The following is a 26825-nucleotide window of genomic DNA, read 5'->3' on the forward strand; positions in this document are numbered from 1 at the left end:
CTCCCTCCATGCACACTGAAGTAATGACTAAGAGTATTCAATAGGTGCCTCACAATGAGTTGCATTTATCAGTCCAAAAAAAATTGGCAATACCCTTCACACTAATAGTTAGAATAACTTTAAAGGTGCTAATCATTTCCAAATGTTATGCACATTTATAAATAAATTCACACCAAAGGTATTCAATAGGTGCCTCACAATGGGTTACGTTTATAAGTCCAAAAAAAATTGTGGCAATATCCTTCACACTAATAGTTAGAATTATTTTAAAGGTATTTATTACTTCCAAATGTTACGAAGGAAATTCATCCTGTGGAAATGAATGTGACAATAGTCACACTAATTGCTTCTTCCAATAACTTTAAAGGTGTTTATCTTTCCAAATATTTCGCACATATAGAATGGAAATAAACCTCTGGAAACGAATGTAACAATACTCATATGATTGACAGATCCACATCTAACATTCATCTGTCCTACACCTGCACACTGTCATGCATATTGCAGTCAAGAGTATTCAATTGTTGCCTCACCGTGTATTGCATTGATAGCTCCAAACAAATCCCTGTGGCAATACCCTTCATAGCAATTGTTTGTTGAAATCACTTTGAAAGTGCTTACCATTTCCAAATATTTCCTACACAATGAATATACATCATCTGGAGATGAATGTAACAATATTGATATGGTTGACAGATCCACATCAAACATTCATTTCTCCTACCTATAAACTTCCGCTGACTCCATCTGTGTAATAGAGAAAATTTCTAACACAGCAGACAGTTTAAAATGCTGATGTAACAACATCAGGAGCTCATGCATTTCACCTTAAGCTACTTGTCTCTCATTTGGAAATAAAGTTTGGAGACTTCTAAAATTCTTATCAATGACCAATGGCACGGACTCTATCTTGAATTAGCTTTCTCTCCCAATTTGAAATACCTGTGAAAGCATGGTCAGGAAGACTCTCAAAAGGCTCTTTCCATGGATCATTTTTTGCCAGATCATATGTGGCACCTCTGATTGCAACCTTCTTTGGTCCACAAGGCCTCTTTGATGTCACCATATTATATGCTGTGTTTAACTGCACATATTATCAACCAAAAAGCATAATGATGTCAGAGGAAAACTGTGGATGATAAGCCAAATAGGAAACAAACATGATATTTGAGAATCTTACATCCATGTCACAGAACCAGAAAAGATAAGCGATTACAACAGCTGGTGCCCTTCCTAGGCCTGCTGTGCAGTGAACATAAACAGTACCCCCCTTTGAGATTGCCCATTGTAATGAATTTACTGCCTTTGGCAGCACCTTACGTAAAGAATCTGGATCAAAATCCTGTGCCTGCAATTTCAATAACAAGGAATTGGCTCCAAAATGTTGATACATAAATGGAAGCAGGGACAGACTTGAATTTCAACCAATAGAAACTCAATAACTATGGGAGCTCTATAAGAAATCAATTATGCTACTGTCCTCAAATTGGGTCAAGCAGGTCCAAGAAACTGAAAAAGTACAGAATGTCACATTTACTAGGCAGATATGCCAAAACTACAAACCTGAATATACAAATTATAGAATTAAAGCTAGTCTTAAATCAAGTAAACAAAGACAACTCAATCTTAGAGCAGAAAATACTAAATAAAACATTCTACACAAAGCTACGTACTGAAAAGCACTCCTATAAAAGGAAAACCTAATTTTAAAAAACACAAAATAGGCATATGAGATATGCATGGCAACAGCCTAATACAACTGAGCTATAGCCAAAAGGCAAGATATTGAACATGGGACCTATTAAATCCTACTGTGGTGCTGCTTCTGGAAACAATGAGGTAAGACAAGAGCATGTCCAAGGGTGCTTGTCCCTATATCAGGAAGGAAGCATACATTGATATGACCTCATTTCTTCAATATCAGCCAGTCAAAAATATTGAGCTGCAATATAAAATAAGAATAATATATATCACCATTGTTCAAAACTTGGACTCAACAATAACTCAGCCAATGGCCCACTTTCATTAAACTTTAGATTTGATTTCCATCTGAAAAACTGTTAGTAAGTATTCTTCTGCACAATTAAATGAAAGATTTATTTCAACAGTATTAACAAAATACAGATTTCTACCAATAGCTGATACAATTTTCAGAAATTACAGGAAAACCAATGCAACCTTGCAGATCACTTGCTGAGTTTGCAAAGAAAAAATTGTAAATACTTGTGAGTCCATGCCAAAAGTTTAACTAATTTCTCCTTGCTATATGTTGTCAAATTCATGTCTTATGCTTTTCTCTGCTATTTTGCATGTTAATTTAAGTTACTTTTTTAACTTTTATCATTTTCAGATTTGTCAAGGTTTTGACCAACTCAGACGAAATTTGTATCTGCTGAGTTTCTACTGACATGTAGAAAAGACCATATCAGTTTGATGTTTAATTATTGATTTATTGTAGAGTTGGGAAGAAATCAACACACTGGTAAAATGCTGCTTGGAACTTAAATTACTGGAAATTAATCTCCCTTTCTCATTTCTCTTGTTTTGAATCATACAAACATGGAACATTAGTTTCAAAATATGTTGCCCTTCAAGTGATTCACTGTTACTACTTTACTCTGTCCCTTTGAAGACAACACAAATGAAACGTAAGGATGAACTTCCAAATTTGTAGAAGCTCCTTTAAAATAAGCCTAAAGCGTAGGGGCATCTTCATTTTGTATTACAAACAAACATAAAACAAAACCTATCTTTTCAGTCTCAGGTTAAACCATCAAGGCAAAAGGTTATTCAGCAGCTCTGCCCAAGACAAAAGAATTTATGTTTCATGTCTAACATGGAAAATCTAATCTATGGGAAGAAAAATCACTTTCAACTCCTCTGGCTAAAAGCAAAGGCTAGAACAAACTGTTACATCCCAATTTTTGACCTAATTTAAAATATAGCCATTGAGGTTCACATTAAGTTAGTCGACAGTTAAATTTGTTATAATCCTGCAAAATGGTAAGATGGTTAGTCGTTATAATTTCATGCGAAGATAACATGCTAGTTGATTATTTATCACAAATTCATAGAATTGAAAAGGTGGTTAGCCGTTATGATTATTTATGACTAAATAACTTGTTATGGTAATATGATTTAACTGCGGAGAATTTCCTTGTAGGAAGCAAGTTGAAGGGGTGGAAGCATTGTCAGAGAAGAATTGGGCACAGGAGCGTCACCATCACTGGGCAAATGGGTATTAATCGTTAATCACCATGGTTGGGGACCTAGCGACCTGAACATCAAGATACAACCGATGGAACCGCATGAGCTATTAAATAAACAATTTAAAACATAAAATAATTTAATTAAAATATAACACATACCTCAAAAGATTTTGAATGATCTTTCACCATATTATTAATATATATACCTATGTATGTACACATAGATATAAATTAAAGTGACACCATAATATTATTTTCGTTATTATAAAATAATGCCACCTCACCAATATATCTACGTAGATATAAACCATAATATTTTTTCGAATTATAACCTTCAAATCTTCTTCCATCCTTTTTATTATTTTTCTTGTTTGAAACCGATTTAACACTTGACACATTTATTTGGTGTCCAAAAGCCAATACATTTCCTTTATGTTATGGCTTCTTGGAAGCCAAGAAGTCACATTACCTTTTATTTAAGAAGTCGAGAGTGAGAGGGAAAGACCTCTATTCTTTCAAGCACTCAACTTTTATTATTTTCCAAGCATCTGACTTCTGTGATCATTCCCGTCTTCTTCCATATTACCGATTACATTTTCAAAGCATCAATATCTCTACTATTATCAAATTGTAATCATTGCATTGTTCCTTCCCACGAATTCTTTATGTTATTCTGCCGAAATCACAAGTTGTCTTCATATTGGATTAGCATTCAAGATCTTCACAGTCGAAAGTGAGGTAGGTTGTTAAGCGTCCAGCAAGACCCCATTCCTTTTCGGATTATTTCAAGTTATGTGGATATCCAAAATCCAAAACATTGCACTATGAATTTCTTATTCAATTGTTACAGCAAATCCAATTTACATAGCAGTGAGCTACAACTTATATCATGATGCAAAATCTCTTGATCGCTAGCATAGGATAGACCACCTCTAAATTAGATTTATTTATGGCAGTTAAAAACCAAGTAACCACGTTATTGAATCAAGATTTATTATACCATTGGAGATTACAATTCAAATGATATTTTCTGCAAGTCTTTAAGAACACATTCTTCAAATCACAATTTGTGATAAGTCAGAACATATATTATTCATGAAATAGTTGAGAATCAACAGAAAGAGTCGGATGCTCTGAGATTCAAACACCTAGGACTCACCTAGCTGTATAGCCAAGGACAAGGGTGAAGAGGTGAGAGAGAGTAATCTACAATAACATGAAATAGAATCAGATGTGACATAACAATGTATATTCTCGTAGGTAGAAATGGTCGTCGGTGTTTTTGTAGCCGACGGAGTGATTGTCGTCAGTGTTTCTATAGCCGACGGGGTGATTGTCGTCGGTGTTTCTGTATTCTGTAGCCGACGGGTAAATAGTTTGTAGCAACATAATGTTTGTGGCCAACGGACTCCTTCGAGAAGGTTCGGCGGATAGTATTTATATCCTGTCTGGGATCATTGTATATCATCTTTTATCATTCAATCTCATCTTATGAAGCATAATGTAATCTATTATATGCGAATAATAAGAAGGAATTATGTTGTTCATGTTCCATTGTCTGTATACGTTTCTTAATTAACCTATGCGGTAAACATTTGGCGTCGTTGCCCTATGAACCTGGAAAGTGGGAGGAATGAAGATTAATGTCAAATCAGCTTAACAAGGATCGAAATAAGGCTAAGGGAAAAGATGGAATCTGTACTGCACAAGAAAATTTAATTCTGGCACAGCAAGCCGAACGCCAACGGAGAATTCAGAAGATTGCCAACGGAAATCGGAGAACGGAAAGATTGTTGGAGGAAACTCGACAGCGGGTGGAATTAGTGGAAGAAGCACGGGAGGAGTTTTTGAATCTCTGTTCGCCGAGGGAAGAGAATCCAGACGGAAAAGCATCGACTCACACGGCTCGGAGTGCCGACAGTACAAGAGCGTGGAGTGAACTCTGTCCAAGATATACTTCCGCAAGGGACAACTTCAAAACACCCTTCTTCACCAAGGTTCGCAGCTATTGAGTCTGACGGTGTGGAAAAACAGTTCGCTAGTGTGAGAGTGCAGGCCGCCGGTGTGGGAGTGCAGTCCACTTATGTGGGAGAGTAGTCTGCTGGTGTGGGAGTGCAGTCCGCCGGTGTGGGAGATCAGTCTGCCGGTGTGGGAGTGCAGTCCGCTGATGTGGGAGATCAGTCCGCCGGTGTGGGAGTACAGATTGTCGATGTGGGAGTGCAGACCGTCGGTGTGGGAGTGAAGAGAGCCAGTGTTGCAGAACCGAGCAACGCCTGTTTACAGAAAACAATTGTGATGGCGAGACCAAAAGAGAAACTGCCAAAGTTCAATGGCGATGGTACGGTTGATCCCATTTGACATTGCAAAACAGGTGAAACGATCGGGAAGGCAAATGGCATAACTCATGAAGACGACTGGATGAGGCAATTTCCGGCCACCCTACAAGGCATAGCAATTGATTGGTTCACTGATACAGATCCACAAAAGCTAAATAGTTGGGATAACATTAAAAAGGAGTTTTTGGCAAAATTTAAACTGTTGCGGGATGATAATGAAATTGTAGCAGAGATCTTCAATACTAAGCAGGGGAAGAACGAAACCATCCGCGTTTACGCTAAGAAATTAAAAGATTTGATAAATAAAATGGAAAGTAAGCCAGCAAACGGACTTTAGAAAAGATGGTTCATGGAAGGCCTACGCTCGAAGTTGCGGAGGAAAATGAAACTTGTGCCACCATCGTCATATACGGAAGCTTATAACAAAGCATTGGACCTCAAAAGTGAGCTAAAGACAAAGACTAGCTCATCTAATTCGGATGACAACGAGCCTGCCGAAGGTGATAGCAACGACGATGAAAGCAACAGTAAGAAGGTCCGTGCCCTATGGAAGGACATGATCCACCTGATGGAGGAGTTTTAAAAAATGCAGAAGGAGCCAAAAGGTAGTGAGTTGTGGTGCACGAAGTGTAAGACCGGTGGTCATACTAAAGGATCGTGTCCAAAAAACCAATTTTGTGACATTTGTCAAATCATGGGCCATTCGACAAAAGAGTGCCCCTTTAACATGAAGACAAGAGGATCTCTGCAGGTGCTTCTTACACAGGAGGCTTCCCCATTGGGCAGTAGCGAAAATAGGAATAGCACAGGTGCCACATCCGAAGGGTACAAGAATAATAACAGAAGGCAAAATAACAACAATGCGAACAATAACAATAATAATGGGAGCCGAAGTCGAACCCAATATGATGCAAATGGACAGCCGATCATTCAATGCCGAGCATGTAATTTGTGGGGTCAGTTTGCGCGAGATTGTACAACGGCAAACACACCAAAATTATTATGCAGATGGTGCGGACCCGGCGACCATGAAAATGCTAAAGTGCCCAAAGTCTGGAGTAAACTTGATCACTGTCGGCACAGATGAAGAGGAGATTCTGGCAATTACGCGGAGGCAAGCAAAACTGCCGGCAGAGGAAAAAAGAAAATTGGGGGAAGCGCAGGTGGAAATTGGAAAGGCATCGTCGGTAGAGACATCTCAGTTGAAGGACATCACCGGCACTTGGCAAGGAACTTTGCAGAACAAAACATTGTACGACAAATCTTACAAACGGAGATACCGGTCAAGATAAGTGACCTCCTCCTCACAATGCCCCAGTTACGGACGGCAATTCTGAATCATACACTGTTTTCGAAAGCAATGGAGGACACAGGAAGGGACAGTAGGAAAGTGATGACAACAGACCCAATGCTGTTGGCACTCACATCTGGACGGCATCCGACGGTCGTTGAGATGGGGATTTTGGGAAATGTTCTGACAAACACAATTGTCGACCGAGGGTCCGGCATGAATGTGTTGCCGGAGGATACTTGGAAGAAGTTGGGAAAGCCGACGCTGTGGCCACCTACATTCCAGTTGCTCACGACGGACCAGCACGGGATCAAACCGTTAGGAACCTTGAGGGCGCAACCGGTAACCATTGGTATGCAACCATTTTTATTGAATTTTGTGGTCATTCCATTGAAAAGAAAAGGATATGATGCTATTATGGGACGGGATTGGTTGGTGCAAGCACAAGTAAAACATGATTGGAAACGAAATACCCTATCAATGGAACGCAGAGGCAAAAGATTCATAATTGACCTGCACACAATGGTAATTGAGGAGGCAGCATCGTCAAACTCAAAAGGTGAAGGCGACAGTGACGACGAAAGAAATGATGATGAAGGAAAGAGGAGAATGGAACCAAACAACGAAGGAGTATTGACACTAGAAGAAGGATCGAATGACGACGACCTAGACTCGGTGAATGGCCTTTACCATTGGCAAATAGAAGACTACGAACTCTTTCCGAGTTGTAATATGCTAAGGATTGATGAAGGTGAGAAAATAGAGGAAAATAAATGTCTGAAGGAATACAGAGCAGCGGAAGAAGGAAAGGCGGTTACGCCTGAAGCTGAGGGGAAGAACATACAGTCCAAACCCAAAAAAAAAGAAAAATTCCACCATCCGGTACACGGTGAAAGAACTGCACAAGAAGAAAAGAATGCATCGTACCATAAAATTACTTGAAGGGTGCCGACAACAAGGAAATAAGCTAGATGCGCGACGACTGCAGGCACAGTGGGCGACGGAGGTGACACAAAATAGACATAAGGCGTGGCATGACAAACTCAATAGGTTTCAGCCAAAGCAGTTGGTACACAAGTATGACGGTCGGAATGAAATCAAGCCGAGAATGTTTAAGGCCAGATGGGTTGGACCATATCAGATCCGAGAGGTCGGTGACAATTGAGTGATAAAGTTGGGGATGTTGGATGGGCAAGAGGTACCTCACGCAGTCAACGAATCCTACTGTGCCAAGAAGATGTCGTCGCCGTCACCGAATGATCAAATGATTCCCTCGTCATTGTCGTTGCAGAACGGAAATGCCTCGAGGCAAAATTAAGATGCATTTCTTTGTTTAAAAAGACTTAAAAAGAGAAAAAAATTGGAACCAAAAAAAAAAATTAAAAATTAAAAATTTTGGAGAAAAATAAAATTAAAATTTTGGAAGAAAAATTTGCAAAAAAAAAAAAAGAAAAGAAACGAAAGAGTTCTCGCGGACTGTTGCCCCACAGGCAACAGTCTGCGAGAGATCCTGTAGACTCCCTTCCGCGGGTGCCTCTCTTTCCTTTCCACGGACTTCCTTGTTTTTCTGCGGAGTACCTTATCACGAGCGAACTTTGCTATTGTTTCCCACCTGCAGATTTTATTTGTTTTCCACGGTGTTTGGTGTCTTCCCGCGGATTTCATTTGTTTCCTACGGCATTTGGTGTCTCCTCGCGGACTTTATTATCTTCCTAACTGTGTCTTCCACGGACTCCTTTTGCTTTCAGCGGGGATTTATTTGGTTTCCCGCGAACAGGTGGTTGTCACTGCCTTGCTTGTTCCGCGGACACGCACTTTTCTATTTCCCCGCAGATGGTCTAGTTGCCGTGGATGTTTTGTTTCACACGGATAGCTTTGTTTCTCGCGGTTGCTTCTTTTTTTTCCGCAGGTGTCTTTAGTCTTCCCGCAATGCAACAATCCTTCTGGCGAATGACTGTTTTGCAGCTTGGTATTTCCTCTTCCGCGAACATGGTTGGAGTTGTCTTCCCTCTCCCGTGGCTAACGGCTTGAGCTTTTGAAGGTCCCTCTTCCGCGCGGGCGCTATCTTTTCCTTCATCTGTTTCGACCTCCATGGGATAATGAGAGGAGTTGCACCATTCAAGAAGACGCTGAGAGATTGACACATCTTCCCGCATGAAATCCTCTATGTCTATAGCAACGGGAGTTTCTATTGGTTCGGATTTTGGTGTTGCTTTTCTACCCTTGTTCAGCTTGGGAGGAGGACGGGGAGATTCGTTACAGTTGAAAGCCAAATTGTTATAGCCCCTTCTTCTCTGCGGACTAGAAATCTTCTAGCTGAATTAAAAAGTAGCCGTAGGGAAAAGTAAGAAGCTATAGGAACAAATATATATTCTGCAAGAAGGCCAAAGTGGTAGGAGCAGGAACCAAGAAAACGAACCAAAAAAAAAAAAAAAACGACAGATTTAAGCAGTTTAGAATGAGTAGCTAATGATGCCAAAGGGAAGGGGAAGCATCAGTGGTTGCCAGAAAGAGTGTGGAATTGGCAGAAAATGACAGAAATGGTGTGTTCCGTGCAGTTTTGTGTGGGTTTCGAAGTGCTAATTTGGTCTTGGCGACGAGGGGCGCCGCCCCTTGACCCCGCCCTGTATTGTGACAGGGAGCGCACCTGGGGCACTACCCCAGGACCCCGCGAGGGTGCTGCCCCTCGACCCCGCCGAGGGCATCGCCCCCTGGACCCCCAGTCGTTGCGGATATCAATCGTGTGAAGTGTGACCAGTTGAGAAGACTTGAAGCTGCTGCAAGAATGGAGTGTCTGTATACCAGAGGCACTGGGAGTAGGTGTTGGCCGAGACGCTGTCTTGGTGGATGCATAGAGAGCTCGAGAGGAGCTGATCATCCAGTTGGAGGCAATGCAGCGACACTTGGCTCAAGGTACCGAGGTGTTGGAAGCAGAGAAAGCAGCACGGGTGGCTATCAAGGTCAGCTTGAGGAGACAATATTGTGTTAGCAGAGGCTACAAATGTAACGGGATGAATGTGGAAGTGATGTGACAAAAGCAGATTTTTTGTTGTAGTCACTCTGTTAATGTATTTTGTTTGTTAAATTATCTCAGATATTTTGTAATTGTCGTCCGGAGACGACTTTTTCTTTTGAGGGGGATGATGTCGTAGGTAGAAATGGTCGTCGGTGTTTCTGTAGCCGACGGAGTGATTGTCGTCGATGTTTCTATAGCCGACAGGGTGATTGTCGTCGGTGTTTCTGTATTTTGTAGCCGACGGGTAAATAGTTTGTAGCAACATAACGTTTGTGGCCAATGGACTCCTTCGGGAAGGTTCGGCGAATAGTATTTATATCCCGTCTGGGATCATTGTATATCATCTTTTATAATTCAATCTCATCTTATGAAGCATAATCTAATCTGTTGGCATATGCGAATAATAAGAAGGAATTCTGCTGTTCATGTTCCATTGTCTGTGTACATTTCTTAATTAACCTATGCGGTAAACATTTATCATTTTAAAAGGAATCATTTAATAGCTCATGCGCATTCATGTTTATTGTTTTCTCCTGTTGTCAAGTCGAGTGGTGTGATTAGATACCAGGATACTCAGTGACTAACAAGGTGTTCCGTGTCTATTCCGAGTAGGGAGGGCCTTTCTCATTAGAGATTGTGTTAGGATAAGTTATAGTCCAAGTTTGAGTAGTTAAGCCCCTGACAATGTTTCCCCTCTTCACAAGATGTCGGATGCGCATCTGATATAGATAAATTGAGCAATTCAAACAATTATCAGTAACAAGTATTTTTACTTTTATGATATATATATACAAGTGGAAGATATGATCGATGAATTTATATCGTTGAATTCAGTTATCTCTTTTGATGTAAGCAATATTTCTCATCAAAGCAATTAGTAACCAGTTAGATCAGATAATCTTCCAACTGAATATGGAACATATCTATAGGATTTTTATTTCAGTTTTTCATTTATATGAATAATAATTATGAGCATATCTTCTAATCTTATTTTATTGCCACAGTTAACAATGGGAAGAAAAGAATTGATACAGTGGTATCTAATGCCCTAAATGATCCAATGGTATCTGATGCCCTAATTGATATAGTGGTATCTAATGCCCTAAATGATCCAATGTTATTTGATCCCCTAATTGATACAGTGGTATGTGATGCCCTAATTGATATAGTGGTATTTAATAGTAACCGTCATTTGATATTGATATAATGGTATTGGATGGTAGTCGTCATTTGATATTGATATAGTGGTATTTGTGGACTAACTTGGGTGTTTGCAAAAGCATCCCTAGATTGATTTCAGTCTCAAATTCCATGGTATGTAGATTTTAATTTCCATAGTAAACTCATTGATGGTGTTTTCAATTCTTAGTTATGAAATTTTGTTTAACTGATTTTAACCATTATTCATATGAACGCAACTGATTTAACTGTCTTCCTATGAAAATGAAGTAATAACCTGTATTTCTTTGATATATTAGTTGTTGATTAAGACCCGGGAAAAGTGTATGTTACACAAACTGTCTGCAAACACCGATTGAAATTAGAAAAAAACATACAAATCAGCAAATTGAATGAAAGAAATTGTATGCAAACCTATAATCACATACTTAAAGAAAACAGCAATACAAAAACTCATGATCATCAATAAAGCTATTCAATCTAATGAACATAAGATCATAGTTCCTAGACTCGGACTCAATGCAAACTTGGTAAGGTTAACCCAACTCAAGACACAGCAAAAAAAAGGGCAAAAACTGGGCAAGACTCGGCAAAGTGAAAACATAATAACATCATTAAATAGAAGTTGACTATTCAAATCTTGTTTCTTGCACCCTTTATTAAAGAGAAACGCAATAACATCATCAAATAGAAGCTAATTTGATCACATACACAAGTTTACATCAATCGCATTAGTATAAACTTTAATGTTTAAACACACCTGATACATAAATATTCTCAAATATATACAAAACTCATGGAATACAAAATCCATGGCATCAAATGTTCCAAACAAACTACAAGTCTATGGCTCCAACTCTTAGAGTAAGAATCCTTCCTCAAAGGCAACTAATGCTAGATGATATAGCAGCCATAATATTTTTTAAACTATGAGTACAAATATTGAAAAATTTACAAGAAGGGAATATATCATGTAGAGTTTTAAGATCAACTTGCTTAGACTTGCAGTTTGATGGGGGTATAGGGGAGCACCAAAACAAGGTTGAGGGTAGCACCCCTTGAGTGGGTTTGAGGGTGAGAGAGGTAGAGAGATAGATCTAGATCTTGGAGGCGAGAGGAGAGAGGAGAGAGATAGAGAGAGGGGATCGAGGAAGAGTGATAGGGAAAGAGATAGGTCTAGAGTTCAAGGTAAATAAAGAGTGTCAGACCAGAATACCTTTTACTAAGAAGTTAAGAAGCATAAAGAGTTGGATGCATACAAATACATATAAATTTTGATGGAAAAGATAGATGTCACTAGCTTAGACAGAACAGATTTGAGAGCAAGTATACCTGAGTATTGAGAGAAAAAATGGTTTTATAATATAGACTTGTCTAGAAGAAGCTTTATGCAAATCTACATGGATATTGTGTAATAATATAGATAATGATTTTACTAGTTACAATAAAGGTGAGAGAGTTAGAAAACAATTTTTCAAGTTATGGTAAAGGAGGGAGAGTCTTATAGGTAACCACCAAGCAAGGAACCAATTTGGTGTATAAGACACCCCAGGTATTGCTTTTATCATTCACCGCATATTTTTTTCATGTGTAAAACCTTACCACACTCTGGATTTGTGCACATGACCACATTATGAAGTGTGCATACCTTCACCATTAGGTCAACCCAGCTTGTACCCATGGTTGTGCAGAAGAGGCTGATGCAAAGTTTGGTGTGTCTTGGAAGAACAGATTGTTAGCCCTATATGGATGAGGCTAGTTGCAAGTCTAGGTAGATTTTGATAAAGTTATGATATTGAGAACCATATGAAAAATGTTAGGACTAAGAAATTGTAAATTTCGATAGAACCAATTCTTACATTACTAATCCATATAGAAGTGGCCGAATGCAAGTGTAGGTCGATTTGACATGAGATATCATTATCCAATTAAGGCCTATCTAGAAAAAGCAAAGTGCAAGCTTAGATATATTTCAACAGAATAAATTATTCTATTATTGAGGCCTATGCAGAAAAGGATTGATGCAAACATACATTTGCTTTGATAGCATTAAACATTATTGAAGAGGTTAGGTGCAAGTACACATAACTTCTGACAAGTGAGATGATTAAATTGTTGTGCATCGACGAGTATTTAGAATAGTACAAATGCCATTCTAGGTGTTTTTTGACTTGATGAAATATATAATTATGGTGCTAAGTGGTGCAGAGCACCTGTTGGTTAAAGGAGTCCAACTTTAATGGTTTGAGTCAAGGATGACAATCAAACATGCAATAACATCTTTTGGATCATCTAGTTAATATTTGTAGCAATCTTAAGTTATATTCTAATGCTAATAAGCCAAAATGGCATTGTAATGATCAATAGGTCAACCATGGTCAAAGGTTTGACAAATGGGAAAAATAGGTTGAATTGATGTAATTGGACTAATTTGGTCCTAGTTCAGATGTATTACAGTCAATCATGATGTTTTGGGGTCATATTTGCAAGACAGGTAAAAAGTTGTCAAATTGTCAAAAAGTTATCAAGTTGCAAAATTGACAACTTTATAAAGCATTTTCAAAAATCAGTTTAAGATTAGTTTGGATCAGTTGTGACTAATCCATCAAGCCTATTTATGTTATTTAAACATGATCCAATGATGCTATGGTTAGATCTGAGGGTTTGGAAGCAAGATTGTATGGACTCTAGAGAATGGAAGAGAAGCATAATAAGAAATCAGTTATTCTTGCATTTCCAAAGTCTGTGACTGTAACAGTCTTTCATGGTTTTGTATGGATTGAAACTGATATGTGAATGATTAATAAGCATAGGAAATCCAAAATACCTTCCATTTGAATCAATTCTCAGGATTTTTATAAAGTACTTTTAAAGCTATGGTTGTTTTAATGAATGCAATCTTCAGAATTCCCAGTTGCAGCGTATGGTAGAGGCATGTACTGATGTTCTGTGACCTCTAATTGAATTCATTGGAAAGCTTTATGAATCACCTTTCATTTGCAACAGGTGTGAGCATTTTTAACAAGGTAACCAGAGACCCTATAAAAATTCATATCTTTCATTTGCCATGGTAAAAATGCATATAACTTTGTGTAATTCTATGTTTTAAGGTATATTTTCATAATCCAGAGTTTGGTGGTTTTCTATGAAGGTTTCCAGGGGTTTTGATGATGCGCTAACATTGACAAACAATGTCACAGTCTGGTAAACTCTAAGTTTTCTCATGTTGCAGAGCTTTGAACTCTCTTCTATGGAAGGATTACTGTGCAAATTCCATATGGTCGGAAAGCTCATTCAGTAAACATTTTTTCACTTCAAGTTTGATTTATCTTCATTGAGAAATGAGTAAGTTGTGAACAATTTTGTAAAAGCAGCCTGTTCAGAAAATGGTTTATAGAATCTGCAGATAGAAATTGGTATAGCTATGTATGGTTGAGTAAAGACCTGAGCCTGGTGTGTGAATAGATTACCATGTCGTGAACAAAATTATTCTTTCCAGAAAAATTTATCTCATGGTTTAATGGGTCGAACATTTTGGAGATTGTAGTTGCGATAGAGATCTTTATCTCTAGAAATATGGACGTTATTATCATTATGATCACCTTCAGCTGAAAAGGACATTTATGATAAATTATAATATTAAATATTAAGACGTGTCATACAACATGCATTGAGGCATGGAAATACGAAGAGTCATGTTTTGGAAATTGAAGAGACCTTTGGTTGTAATGTGAAGAGTCTCTATTATGTTATATTTCGCTTCAAGCGAAAGGGATTGTACACTTGAATTTTATTATCAATAAAATCATCCTTTGTTGTGTGGCTGGGTTTTTCCCTTCATTCTAGAAGGGTTTTCCCAAGATAAATCTATGTGTCTCTTGCATCTTTTCTGGTTATTCGTTCTTGCTGTTTATCTGATTTCTGGGTTAAAATCCAGCATGGTATCAGAGCCAGGTTCACAAAGCAGCAGTAAATAAAGTTTGAGCAGAGAGGATGCAGGAGAGAGTTGTGGAATTCTGGTTTCACACCTTTGAACATTTGATCAAAGATTCCTGAGATTTTTTCTGCTCTCTGTCAATCATTTTTGGCAAACCGTGAAGGATTTCAGATCATCTGTCTGCTTAAATATGCATTATCTATGATTCTCATGTTTATCTGTGCATCCCCTGTTTTTGTCAAAAAGATTTGGTGTGGGCTGGCAGTATTATGGCAAAGTGAATACTGTGCGACCATGGATTTGGGCGTAGCAATTTTATTTCTGCCTGCTATTTCTTCGAAAGAAGTCTATTTTTCCCATCGCTTGATTAGTGTCATTCAAGCTTGTATTCCTGTGCTCATGCAAGTTGATCTTCTTTGGCATTGTTAATGTATTTTAACTTTTGGATCCTTCATGTCTTGCCGACTTGGAAGTCTGCATCTTGTTTTGTCCCTTTAAAGATTGGACGGTTTCCACCTTCTTGTTATTGCCTTCTCTTCTCACTGGACATCAATGCAAGCTTGCAAACAAAGAATTTTATATTCATGAATATATAGTTTAAATGTATTTACAACAAAATCATATCAATTTTACCTATGAAGTACACAATTTCAAATTTGCAAGAGGCTTGGTAAAAATATCAGCACTTTGCTCATCTGTACTAATATAACTCATCCTTGTGATAAATGCACCAGTATCACAAGGTCACATGACATTAAGTCATGGAACATTTTCTACAAAAGTAGATTTATCACTGTATGCATATAATCATCAACCATATGATGTGAGTCAATAAGTGCATAAGAAACAACAATCATTAATCATGTCAAGTTTACCTCTGAAGTGATATGATCTACTCCCTCTTAATCTGAAGCAATGTTAGATTTCCTTTTCATAATCTTAATCATAAAAAGTGTTCACTTCCAGAGCCTGCACAATAATCCTAGTAGCAAACGTACCAACTTTCCTTTTCTACAAGAACATCTTTAGATATAAGGAAAAGATCAGCGCAATTTAACTCTTATAGTACGTATAAGTTTATAACCAAGAAAGAGAGAGACTATAGTAAGTAGATAACTGCAATACTCAAGAGTAAGAATTACTTATCTTTCTATGACAAAATGTCAAATCATTAAATCTCCTCTATAAAAGTAGGAATTTGAACATTGTTTATTAAATTTAGCCCCCATAATGTGAAATTCCAACTTTTATATCATCGAACAATTTTACGTACTCGGTATCTAGTGTATGATCATGCAAGTTATTTAAGGATCTTTTCATTTTCTTGTGATGTTCACAAGGTGTAGCCCATTAAAATCATTTTGTTACTCATAAAAACTTTTGAACTTCCTTTGAATATCTTAATCTTTTCAACCTTCAGGTGATAAGTCAATACTTCCTCATGATGTATATGGAGGTGGGCCCATCAAAATCACAAAGTCACACCCATGTATTTCTAGACTTCCTCTAATTATAAATAATTCAAGCTCCAACGTTGCCTAGAAGAAGTGTCAGACTCCCTCTTAATAAAAAAGAATACTCAAAACCTCGATCATCATTGATATTTGCTTCAAGATCCTTACATTATTCAACTTGATCCTCATAAGACTAATGAATTCTAGATTACGACTTCTTTGGAGCTACTTCATAAGATTGAGTCTACACAATATGCCCAATGTGCCATTCTTCTTTTCCTGCAAGATCATCTTTAGATACAAAGGAGAAGATCAAGGGAAATAGCTCATATAATACATATAGAATTACAAATAAGAGAGAGAGTACAAGGAATTAAACTAATATAAGATTACTTATCTGCACATGAATATTCAAGAATTGTCTTTAGAGATTACTTGAGAATGGAACATCTCCCCTCTAAATAAGGTTCAAGTGGGAATGAAGCATTGGTTATTATCCCCCCCACATTGTAAAATTATTCATACTAGTTTAACTACACAACTTTATGCATATGATGGAAGATATTTTGCTTCATGAGATAAGATTCATATGCGATTAAAATGATAGTGTTGAATTTTGACTCCCAGTGTTACTTAGAACAACACTTTGGCTGATACATTCCCAATCACATAACAATACTTATGCACCATAGTGTGAATCTACTATAGCGTTAGTGATAAGATCATGTTCACCAAATCCTTTCTTAAGGGAACCCCTGTTATCTTCTTGAATTGTCCTATACCAGAATTCTATGAGTTTTTCAAAGAGACTTGAGTTCATTCTCTCAAAATCCTTAAAAAATGACTTCTAGTATATTGATGATCTATAATTTAACTCCAATATTACTTAGAGTGGTGATGTTTGTATGTTTGTCTTACATAATAATGATAGAACATATGTATTTTATTTTTACAACAATTGTGAGTTGTATACATCCTTAATTTGTATAATCGAAACTAAATTTTTGTTTTACTAAACATCTCCTTTAAATAGTCCTTTCACCATTTGAAGTAATATTTTCCGTAAAATTGAATAAGAAAAGGGAAAAGCAAAATATCATGAAAAAAATTCTATTTGCATTATTCCTCTCTTTGTTCTCCTTAAGAAAGAATATATCAATGTAAATATCGTTAATCTTTTGAGAAGAGCATTGAAATATAATAAAATAATATCAATTTTACTTTCACCTTTTAGGAAAGGTGAGCAAACTTACCTAGTGATAATGACTTGACAGCTTGGGTTTTAGATCTATTGAGATGTATAAGTACCTCAATCTCTTAAATAAAATGATACTCATTAATTTGCAAAGTCATGAATAAATATATTCTATAAGATCATTTGTAAGAGTTTTAACATATTTTCATTGAAAAATATCATCTCAAAAGCTTTTACTATTTTCATCGTATAAAATTTGAAAGAACATATATATACAAATATATATTAACTTCGCTTTCAAAAATTAGTTCATTTGAAAACTATATTAAGAAATGAAAAAACAAGATACCTATATGATAAAAAATAAGATAAAAAAAATATTAGCAAGTCACATACCTTCCACTTACTCTTGATTCCTTTAGCATTCTCGAGAGGTATTCGATGATTTTTTTATTATTATTATTTATAAATTGATTTTACTTTCTAATATTTAAATCAATATCTTTCTTTTATTACTTACTAATCCACTCCATCTTGTGGTAGGTCCCTCTCCACATGAAACACAACCAAACTAAGGTGGGATTCTTTTGTTGTATATGAGCCGAATTTCCAGTTTTGGGGAGATCTATAGCTATTAAAAAAAAACTTGGCCAACTCCAAGCAAATCAGACTTCTAGCCTTGTCAGGCTCCATATCAGCATAGACAATATGCCTACTGGATATGAATCCCAGTGTGTCATTCACCATATAATTGACAAAACACTCTTGAATCTCCTCAATTATAACTGCATGGTTCAGTATTTCCGCTGGCTTTGCCTCATAGTCCATTGGGAAATATAAAGAGATGTATCCCAGCTTGCAAAGTATAAATCACCATTTAAATCACTACCAGAACACTCATCCAGATTGAGTCTGCATACTCACAGAATTCGCGCAAGTCTTTGAAAATTTGAAGCAAATAATAGCCAATTAGCGTACAATTAGGAGGGAAGAAGTAAAGAATTGGATTCGGGCTTCCTATGTAAGTGCATGTTGGGACGGGATGCCAGCCAAGTTATTTCCGTAGAGCTGCGTGGATAAAATAGCGAAGACCATTGTAAGCACCGTGCTAGGCGACTTTCGAATCCTTACCATTGTGAGCTTGCATATGGAAGCGTTGGAGGAGCAGACTAAGGACATGTTTTTGCGTATATTGGGTACACCCAGTCAATGTCTTATTGAGGCACTCGTTTCTCGCCACACTGCACAGAATACACAGTGATCTTTTATAGTGCCAGGTAGCTGCTGGATTCTTGGATTTCTATGTGTGCCCATGGTTTTAAATGTTCTTATATGCTGGAATAACTTTGAAATTAGGATTTTACAGAATGCCGATCTATCTTTCACTTCAGAATTTTGAATGTAGCAGCTACCAGGTCTTTTATGGCATTTCAGGATTCAAAGATAATAAATATGAATATGAATGTGGGTATTTCAGGATTCTTTAAGCCCTTTCAGGATTCTTAGTCTTCATTATGGTTGTTTTGGGGTACTTATAGTCTTCCTCCTGATCCAGTAGGGCCATAAGAAATTCAACTCTTAAATAAATATTTGTATTTCTCTTAACGATGCTTTCTGGGTTCGCTACATTGATACTTAGCTATAGTATTTTCTTCATGATTAAAAATAATTCACAGATTTTCTATAGTATTTCGATTGACCAGATTATATCGTACACTTGCAGCATGGCTCTGATACCATGTTGATTTTCTAGGATCATTTCTGCAAATGTAGTATCATTGCCAATTTGATTGATGTGTTCCAATTGCAGATTTGCTTCTCATATAAATATGAGGAGGAGACATGTCTCATAAAGAGACATGTCTCTATAGTTAATCATCATTTGTTAGTATATTTAATATAACTAACCATGTGTGTGTGTGTGTGTAACATATATATTATCTATATAATAATATGTATGTATATAGGATATTTATCTAATGATGATTTACCATTTATAATGAATCTCGTCATCATATCAATCTGACTGAACTAGGGTTTAACACTCCCTCTTAATTAAGAAGGATTGATATAGAACATACTATGTTCTTGAGTGTAAGGAGATATCATCTCACTATGATATCCCTAGAATGGCATATCAATATGAACAATAATTATTCCCTGTCGATAATAAAGTCTTACGTGAGGATAGTATGCTATCGGCAATTTCATCTCATACCCACTGATTACATTACGTATAATCTTAAATATATATATATATATATGTATGTATTAATGAATCAGTTATGTAATATTAACTTGAGGATAGACATAAACAATATAGATTCAATTTCACACAAGCTAACATTCTTAACACATTGCAGTGAAGAAATAAATTTTCATGCATGCATCAATTTTCTAAAAAGCTTGTCTGCGCAGAACTTGTTCTGCAGTATTTTATTTACCTCTGGTTCTTTTCCTGAATTTGGCTGAGATAGGCTTTTCTATGCACCCAACTCTTATTACCGTTAAATTTGAGGGACATTTTTTTAGCAGAAGTTGAGGGCACAAAGGAAGCAGCGAAGATGGATTTTCTATGGACAGAGGCATCCCTCTATGGTATATTAGGAAGAGTTTCTTGTGGAGCATGACGAAGAAGTTTCTCGAGGTGATGTATTTTTCCCGTTGTGCTGACTGACTATATAACAATGTGAATGCCATTGAAAGCCATTCTTGTCCCTCGATCCTTCAAGAAGAATATTGGTGGCTTATTGTCGCGTGTGCAGATTCCAGAGCAATTTTGTTTATTTGCAAGCAAGCCTTTGAATTTCATTCAGAAGAGTATTACTATTGTTTTAGTTAGTATTTCTTTTTTTTGATCGAGGGCATAAGGGAAATGACAGTGGAGGCAGCGCCATTTCCTGTTCCAAAGAAACTTTTTGCCCAGGATTTGGCCATGCAGCTACTATCAGCTCTGTTGGGATCCCTCTGGAACAAGAATCGATGGCAGTTTTCAAAGATTTGGTAACTCTTCCAGTACTTATGGTCTTGAGACTGCCACAAACATTGTTGGAAGACTATCCGTATCTAATGGCATGGCAATGCTGGTGGTTGGAGTCTACCATTTTTGGAAGTATGTTATTCGTAACTGCTTGACATTATATTTCGTAACACCTCTTTATTCCATTTTTGTTACTTCTTTGATCAATTGCTTCATATTGGCATATGAGTTGCTGCAAGTCATCACAAAATGCATACAGAAGGATGACCTTTGAGAAGAATCAAGTTGACATCAGCTATTGAAATCAGGGCAATCTTTAGGATTGTGCAATGTGGTGAATGCTATGTCTGGCAGCGAAGGAGTTTTTTTTAATCGCTATTCTGGTAAAGATGTTGTGAAGGCCTCTCTATTGTCAGATATTGAAAGATGGAGTTTTAACTTTCTTTAAAACAATTATGAGCAGAACTTGTCTTGCATATGAGAGACCATGATGATGTTAGCAAAGACACAGATAAGATTTTCAGATCTTGAATAGTGCTGAATATTGATTATTTAGAATAGTAAGTTTTTTTTAGCATTGATCTACACGATAGGTTAATGTTTATTTAATTTCTATTGATTGTACGATGCAACGACAATGATCTTTAGAGGGAGCTGTTCAGCTTCAGAGTGAGGTTACATCAACTATTGTAATGTAGTGATCAAAGTTAGTTCTGTTAAGAGGGAGACTTTTGTATACATATTGTTAATATTTGCTATTGTAGAATTTGAGACTCTTGTTGGAAAAGAATTTCAGCTGTGATTTCTTTTCTTGCTAGCTATGAGTTCTTTTTCATGATAGTTACAAGGTCAACCTGATAACTCTTTCACTTTGGGAGTGAACATCATGTTGAGAGAGTCTATGATGACATCGAGTTGCGAGATTCTGTGATGGGAGTTGGAAGTCATGTTGAGAGAGTCCACGACTGTATCACGTTGAAAGTATTACAATAATAGATAAGACATCTATTATTAGTTAATGGTTATCTTGTAAATATCTTTAGCTTTAGTTTGCTTTCGTTTTTTGCTTTCTCTGGAATAGAATGTTTCTATTCTTTACGATCGTTTCCTAAGGAAACATCGTCTCTTCCTTTTGTATAAATTGACCTTTCGGTCTCTGTTATTAATAAGCAAGTATTTACCAATTACCTTGTATTATGGTATCAGAGCTAAATACTTAAATTTTTTCGGAAAAATTTATAATTTCTTTTTGAAATTATTTGTTTAAATTTTTCCAAAATTATTTCAGCTAATTTCTCCAAAACCCACCTAGGGTTTTTCTGCTTGGAGAAATTTCCGAATTACAGGTCTGCAAATCGCGTGGAAATCGTGGCCATTTTTTGAAGACTCGCCTTTTTGGGGTGAAAATCTGCATGTTTCTGTATCAAATCTTCATGCTCTTAGCCGTCTCAATCTGTCATCGTGCTCTAGGAAGCAGATTCGACCATTTTTCATCAAGAAATCTGAAGTTTTTTCAAGCTTTTTTCAGCTAGGGCCGTTTTTTTTTCGAAACCCTAATTTTTTGGGGTCAAAAAAATTTTTTGTTTGCAAATTCTTGGTGGGTTTTTTGAGAGTTCAACTGGGTTGTCGTCTGTTTTTTCTGGGTGCCTCGATTTTTGTGCCTCGATTTTCGAGCCAGCGGATTCAAAAAACGACAGCAAATTCCTTCTGGGTTTTTTGAGCTCTCTTTTGGGTCATTCTCTGATTCTTTTGGGTCTTCCGTATTTTTTGCCTCGAAGAACGTGCCTTCACAGATTTTCACAGTTTTTTATTGAAAAATGTGCCATGGCATCTCTGACAAATATTTTGCTCGAGCATAATTCCAAATTCAATGGTCACAATTATGGAACCTAGAAGCAACGCATCATTGCAATCTTCGAATATCGAAACACTGATCAACTTGTTCTGGGTGTTACGCAGCGTCCGACTTCTCTAGGTCCTGATCAAGATACATGGGATCTCAATAATCGAGAGGCAGTAATGCTTCTCAAACTATCCGTAGCTGATGACCAGCTTTCTCAAATTCCATCCGGCAAGACAGCGGCCGAAATCTGGACACATCTAAAAGGTCTTCATGAGACTTCCGACAAGAGTAGAGCCTTCTTTCTGAAAAACACTCTGTTTTCTATTGTCATGGATGAGCGCACCTCGCTCCAGGCACACCTGAATCGGATTCAGGAAATCCGTGATCAGTTACTTGCCATCGGTCGCAAGATGGAGGAAGAGGATATTGTGGTAATCACTCTTCGGAGTTTACCAAATTCCTATGAGCATTTTATCGAGACTCTCAACATCACATCTACTGGTGTTGATCTAAAGTTCACTGATCTCTGCACCCTGCTACTTCAGCAAGATCGGTGGAAACAACAGTTCGGTAGCAGCTCCAGTTCCACCTCCACTGAGCAAGCCTTTGCTGCGAAATCCTTTCAGAAGGATAAGGGCAAGTTTCAGCAACCATCTCAGCAGAAGTCTTCTGCTCCAGCATCCGATGGTACCAAAAAGAAGAACATTCAATGCAACTATTGCCACAAGTATGGTCACATGAAGGTTGCATGTCGGAAACACTTAGCTGCCCAGTCTAAGCAATCAGGTTCGCAACCCAAAGCGAACAGTGCAGAGCACATTGAGCAGGTGGAATCTGCCTTTTATGCCTTCATGGCTAAAAGACCTGCAGATCATGTACAGTCATCTGCTTGGTACATTGATTCAGGTGCCTCTCGACATTTCACTCACCGCAGAGACTGGTTTACTGACTACCAGCCTTATTCAGATTCTGTTATCTTTGGTGGTGGAGAAGAGTACACGGTTGTTGGTAAAGGCAACATTCAAATTCAGTCTGTTGGGAGGAAACTCATATTCCTTGATGTGTACTACGTTCCAGGGATGGAACTAAATCTACTCTCGGTCAGTCAGTTGCTGCGACATTCTCCACACTTGGCAGTCACCTTCAGTTCACATCAGTGCACCATCACTGATCGGGCGACTAAGTCTACTATTGCAGTTGGTCTTGAGGATCATGGTCTTTTCAGACTTACTAATTCTGGTGATTCTCAGGACTTAGCTATGGCTGCTCGGCAATCTTCCATCAGCACACTTTGGCATCAGCGATATGGGCACTTAAATGTGCATTATCTCTCACAACTTGCTCGGGATGAGCTTGTTCTTTTATTGTATTTCAGAAGTTTAAACCCTTAGTTGAAAAAGAGTCTGGGAAATCTATTATTACTCTTAGATCAGACAATGGGGGGGAATTTTGTTCTAATGTTTTCTCCAGCTTCTTGGATACACATGGCATCCAACGCCAGTTCACCACACCCCACACGCCACAACAGAACAGTGTAGTTGAACGTCGGAACAGGACAATCACCGAGATGGCTCGTTCCATGCTCGAACACAGACATGTTTTGAAGCATTTTTGGGCAGAAGCAGTTAACACTGCAGTTTATCTGTTGAACCGGTCACCCACAGTGGCGGTCAAAGGTAAAACTCCGGAAGAGGCCTGGTCAGGTCGCAAGCCCAGAATCAGTCACCTGAAGGTTTTTGGCTCTCTTGCTTTTGTTTGGATCCCTGATGCTTCACGCACCAAGTTGGATGCCAAGAGTCAGAAACTGATGCTTGCTGGATATAGTAGTCTTCACAAAGCCTACCGCCTTATTGATGTTGAGACATCTCGTCTCATATACAGCCGCGATGTAGTCTTTGATGAGCAGCGAGGACCATTCATGCCTGTTTCTCCTGTTCCTGATCCAGCAGACCAGCCTATGCAGGTTCATGATTTGGGAGTTCGGCTTCCATTAGGTCCACCTGATGGGAGGGCTCCAGTAGCTCCTACAGCTCCAGTCCTGCCAGTGATACCTGTACAGCCACCTCCGGCTTCTCCTGCAGGATCACCTCGTTTTGAAGATGCTTCACCTGAGTTTGATCCAGATTCTTCTGATCAAGATCCTGCTGATCAAGCATCTCCTAGTACTATTGTTGGTCATTCTCCTCTCCGGCCTAAGTGGTGGGCTAAGACACTTGCTGATCTTCATGATGATGAGCTCATTGATGGGAGAACTACTCGGAAAAAGAGCAAAACTATAGATTCTGTTAACTTTGCTCTTATGGCCAACATTCACAGTGTATTTGAACCTCAAACATATTCCGAGGCTAAAGGAATTCCAGAGTGGGAACAGGCCATGCAATCTGAACACCAGAGCCTGCTGAAGAACAACACTTGGGTCCTTTCTGATCTTCCCCCAGGGAAGAAACCCATTAGCTGCAAATGGGTCTACAAAATCAAATACAAATCAGATGGTACTTTGGATAAGTACAAAGCTCGTTTAGTGGCAAAGGGCTTTTCTCAGCGTCGGGGCATTGATTATGAGGAGACCTTTGCTCCTACTGCAAAGATGAGCACCATCAGATTAGTCCTAGCCATGGCAGCACAATTTGGCTGGAAGGTCCATCAGATGGACGTAAAGAGTGCTTTCCTGAATGGTGATCTCCATGAAGAGGTCTACATGACGCAGCCTCCTGGTTTCAAGGTTGCTGGTAAAGACCATCCGGTTCTCAGATTGGTAAAAGCTCTCTATGGTTTGAAGCAGGCCCCTCGGGCATGGTACATCAAGATTGATACGTACCTCAGTGATCAAGGCTTCAAGAGGAGTTCTTCAGACTCAAATTTGTACATCAAGACTACTGACAGTGACATCATCCTTCTGGTTATCTATGTGGATGATCTGATCATCACTGGCAGTTCGGCATCTTTGATTCAGGGAATCAAACAACACTTATGCCAATCTTTTGATATGACTGACCTTGGGCTCATGCATTATTGCTTAGGTGTTGAAGTTTGGCAACAGTCTTCTGGTATATTCATCTCTCAGTCCAAATATGCTAGAGCCTTGTTAGACAAATTCCGAATGCAGGATTGCAAACCTGCATCTACACCTATGGAGAAAGGTCTCAAGTTATCAGCCAAGTCTGATTCTCCTTCCGTTGATGATACTACGTATAGGCAACTAGTAGGCAGCCTCATCTACCTATCTGCTACTAGGCCTGATATCAGCTTCGCAATCAGCTATATTTCACGCTTTATGACAGCTCCTAAGGCTGATCATTGGATGGCGGCAAAGCGTGTGCTTCGTTATGTGAAGGGCACTTCTGATTATGGACTTCTGTATTCTCGGAGTTCTAATCCTAAACTCAGTGGGTTCACAGATTCAGATTGGGCAGGCTTTGTTGATGATAAAAAGTCAACATCTGGATGTGTTCAGTTTGGGATCCGGTGCAGTCACATGGACCAGCAAGAAGCAGCAGGCAGTTTCTCTCTCTTCTACAGAGGCTGAATATAGAGGGACTATTAAGGCAGGATGTGAAGCTGTCTGGCTTCGTCGGATGCTTGGGGATATGCAGATGTCACCAGCAGGACCGACTACTCTGTTTGTTGATAACGAAGGCGTTATCAAGTTAGCACGGAATCCAGTCTTCCATGAACTAACCAAGCATGTGGATGTTCATTGTCATTACATACGACAGCTGGTTGAAGACGGGACTATAGATCTGCAGTATGTTCCTACCTCAGATCAGACTGCAGACATTCTCACCAAGCCTCTTGGTCTTGATAAGTTTGTCAAATTTAGAGGACAGCTTGGTGTGTTAGATAGATTAACCATTAAGGGAGGGTATTACAATAATAGATAAGACGTCTATTATTAGTTAATGGTTATCTTGTAAATATCTTTAGCTTTAGTTTGCTTTCGTTTTTTGCTTTCTCTGGAATAGAATGTTTCTATTCTTTACGATCGTTTCCTAAGGAAACATCGTCTCTTCCTTTTGTATAAATTGACCTTTCGGTCTCTGTTATTAATAAGCAAGTATTTACCAATTACCTTGTAATAGAAAGAGTCCACAATAAAATGTTAGTTGTAAACCTTTACTAACTAGTCATGTTGAGAGATTCCATGACAAGACCACATTATCATGTTGAGAGATTCCATCACAACACCACGTTGAGTGAGTCCGTGATGAAATTTGATTGTGATTTTTGCAGGTTTTTCATGTTGAGTGATTCCATGATTATGGGTAATTATTACAGAGCTATCATGTTGAGTAATTCCATGATTATTAACAATGAGTAAATAGTTCTCTTAGTGTCATGTTGAGAGATTCCATGACAACATCATGATGAAAGCTAATTTTGTTTCT

The 26825-nt window shown here is 38.1% G+C and overlaps 1 protein-coding gene across 1 annotated transcript in view; it reads right to left on the reverse strand.

Moving 5' to 3' along the window:
* Nucleotides 1–252: 252 nt before the first annotated feature.
* Nucleotides 253–26825, reverse strand: part of LSF2 (dual specificity protein phosphatase (DsPTP1) family protein) — a 74857-nt gene continuing 48284 nt past the window's right edge. The window contains exons 3-4 of the mRNA XM_089819717.1: nt 1181–1348; nt 253–1084 (exon numbers count right to left, since the gene is read on the reverse strand). Of these exons, the coding sequence (XP_089675843.1) occupies nt 884–1084; nt 1181–1348 (369 nt within the window). The 3' untranslated portion in view covers nt 253–883. The remainder of the gene's footprint in view (nt 1085–1180; nt 1349–26825) is intronic.

Source organism: Cupressus sempervirens, chromosome 3 (genome assembly GCF_028749045.1).
Source record: "Cupressus sempervirens isolate cs-2001-9-10 chromosome 3, ASM2874904v1, whole genome shotgun sequence".
NCBI classification, from domain to species: domain Eukaryota; kingdom Viridiplantae; phylum Streptophyta; class Pinopsida; order Cupressales; family Cupressaceae; genus Cupressus; species Cupressus sempervirens.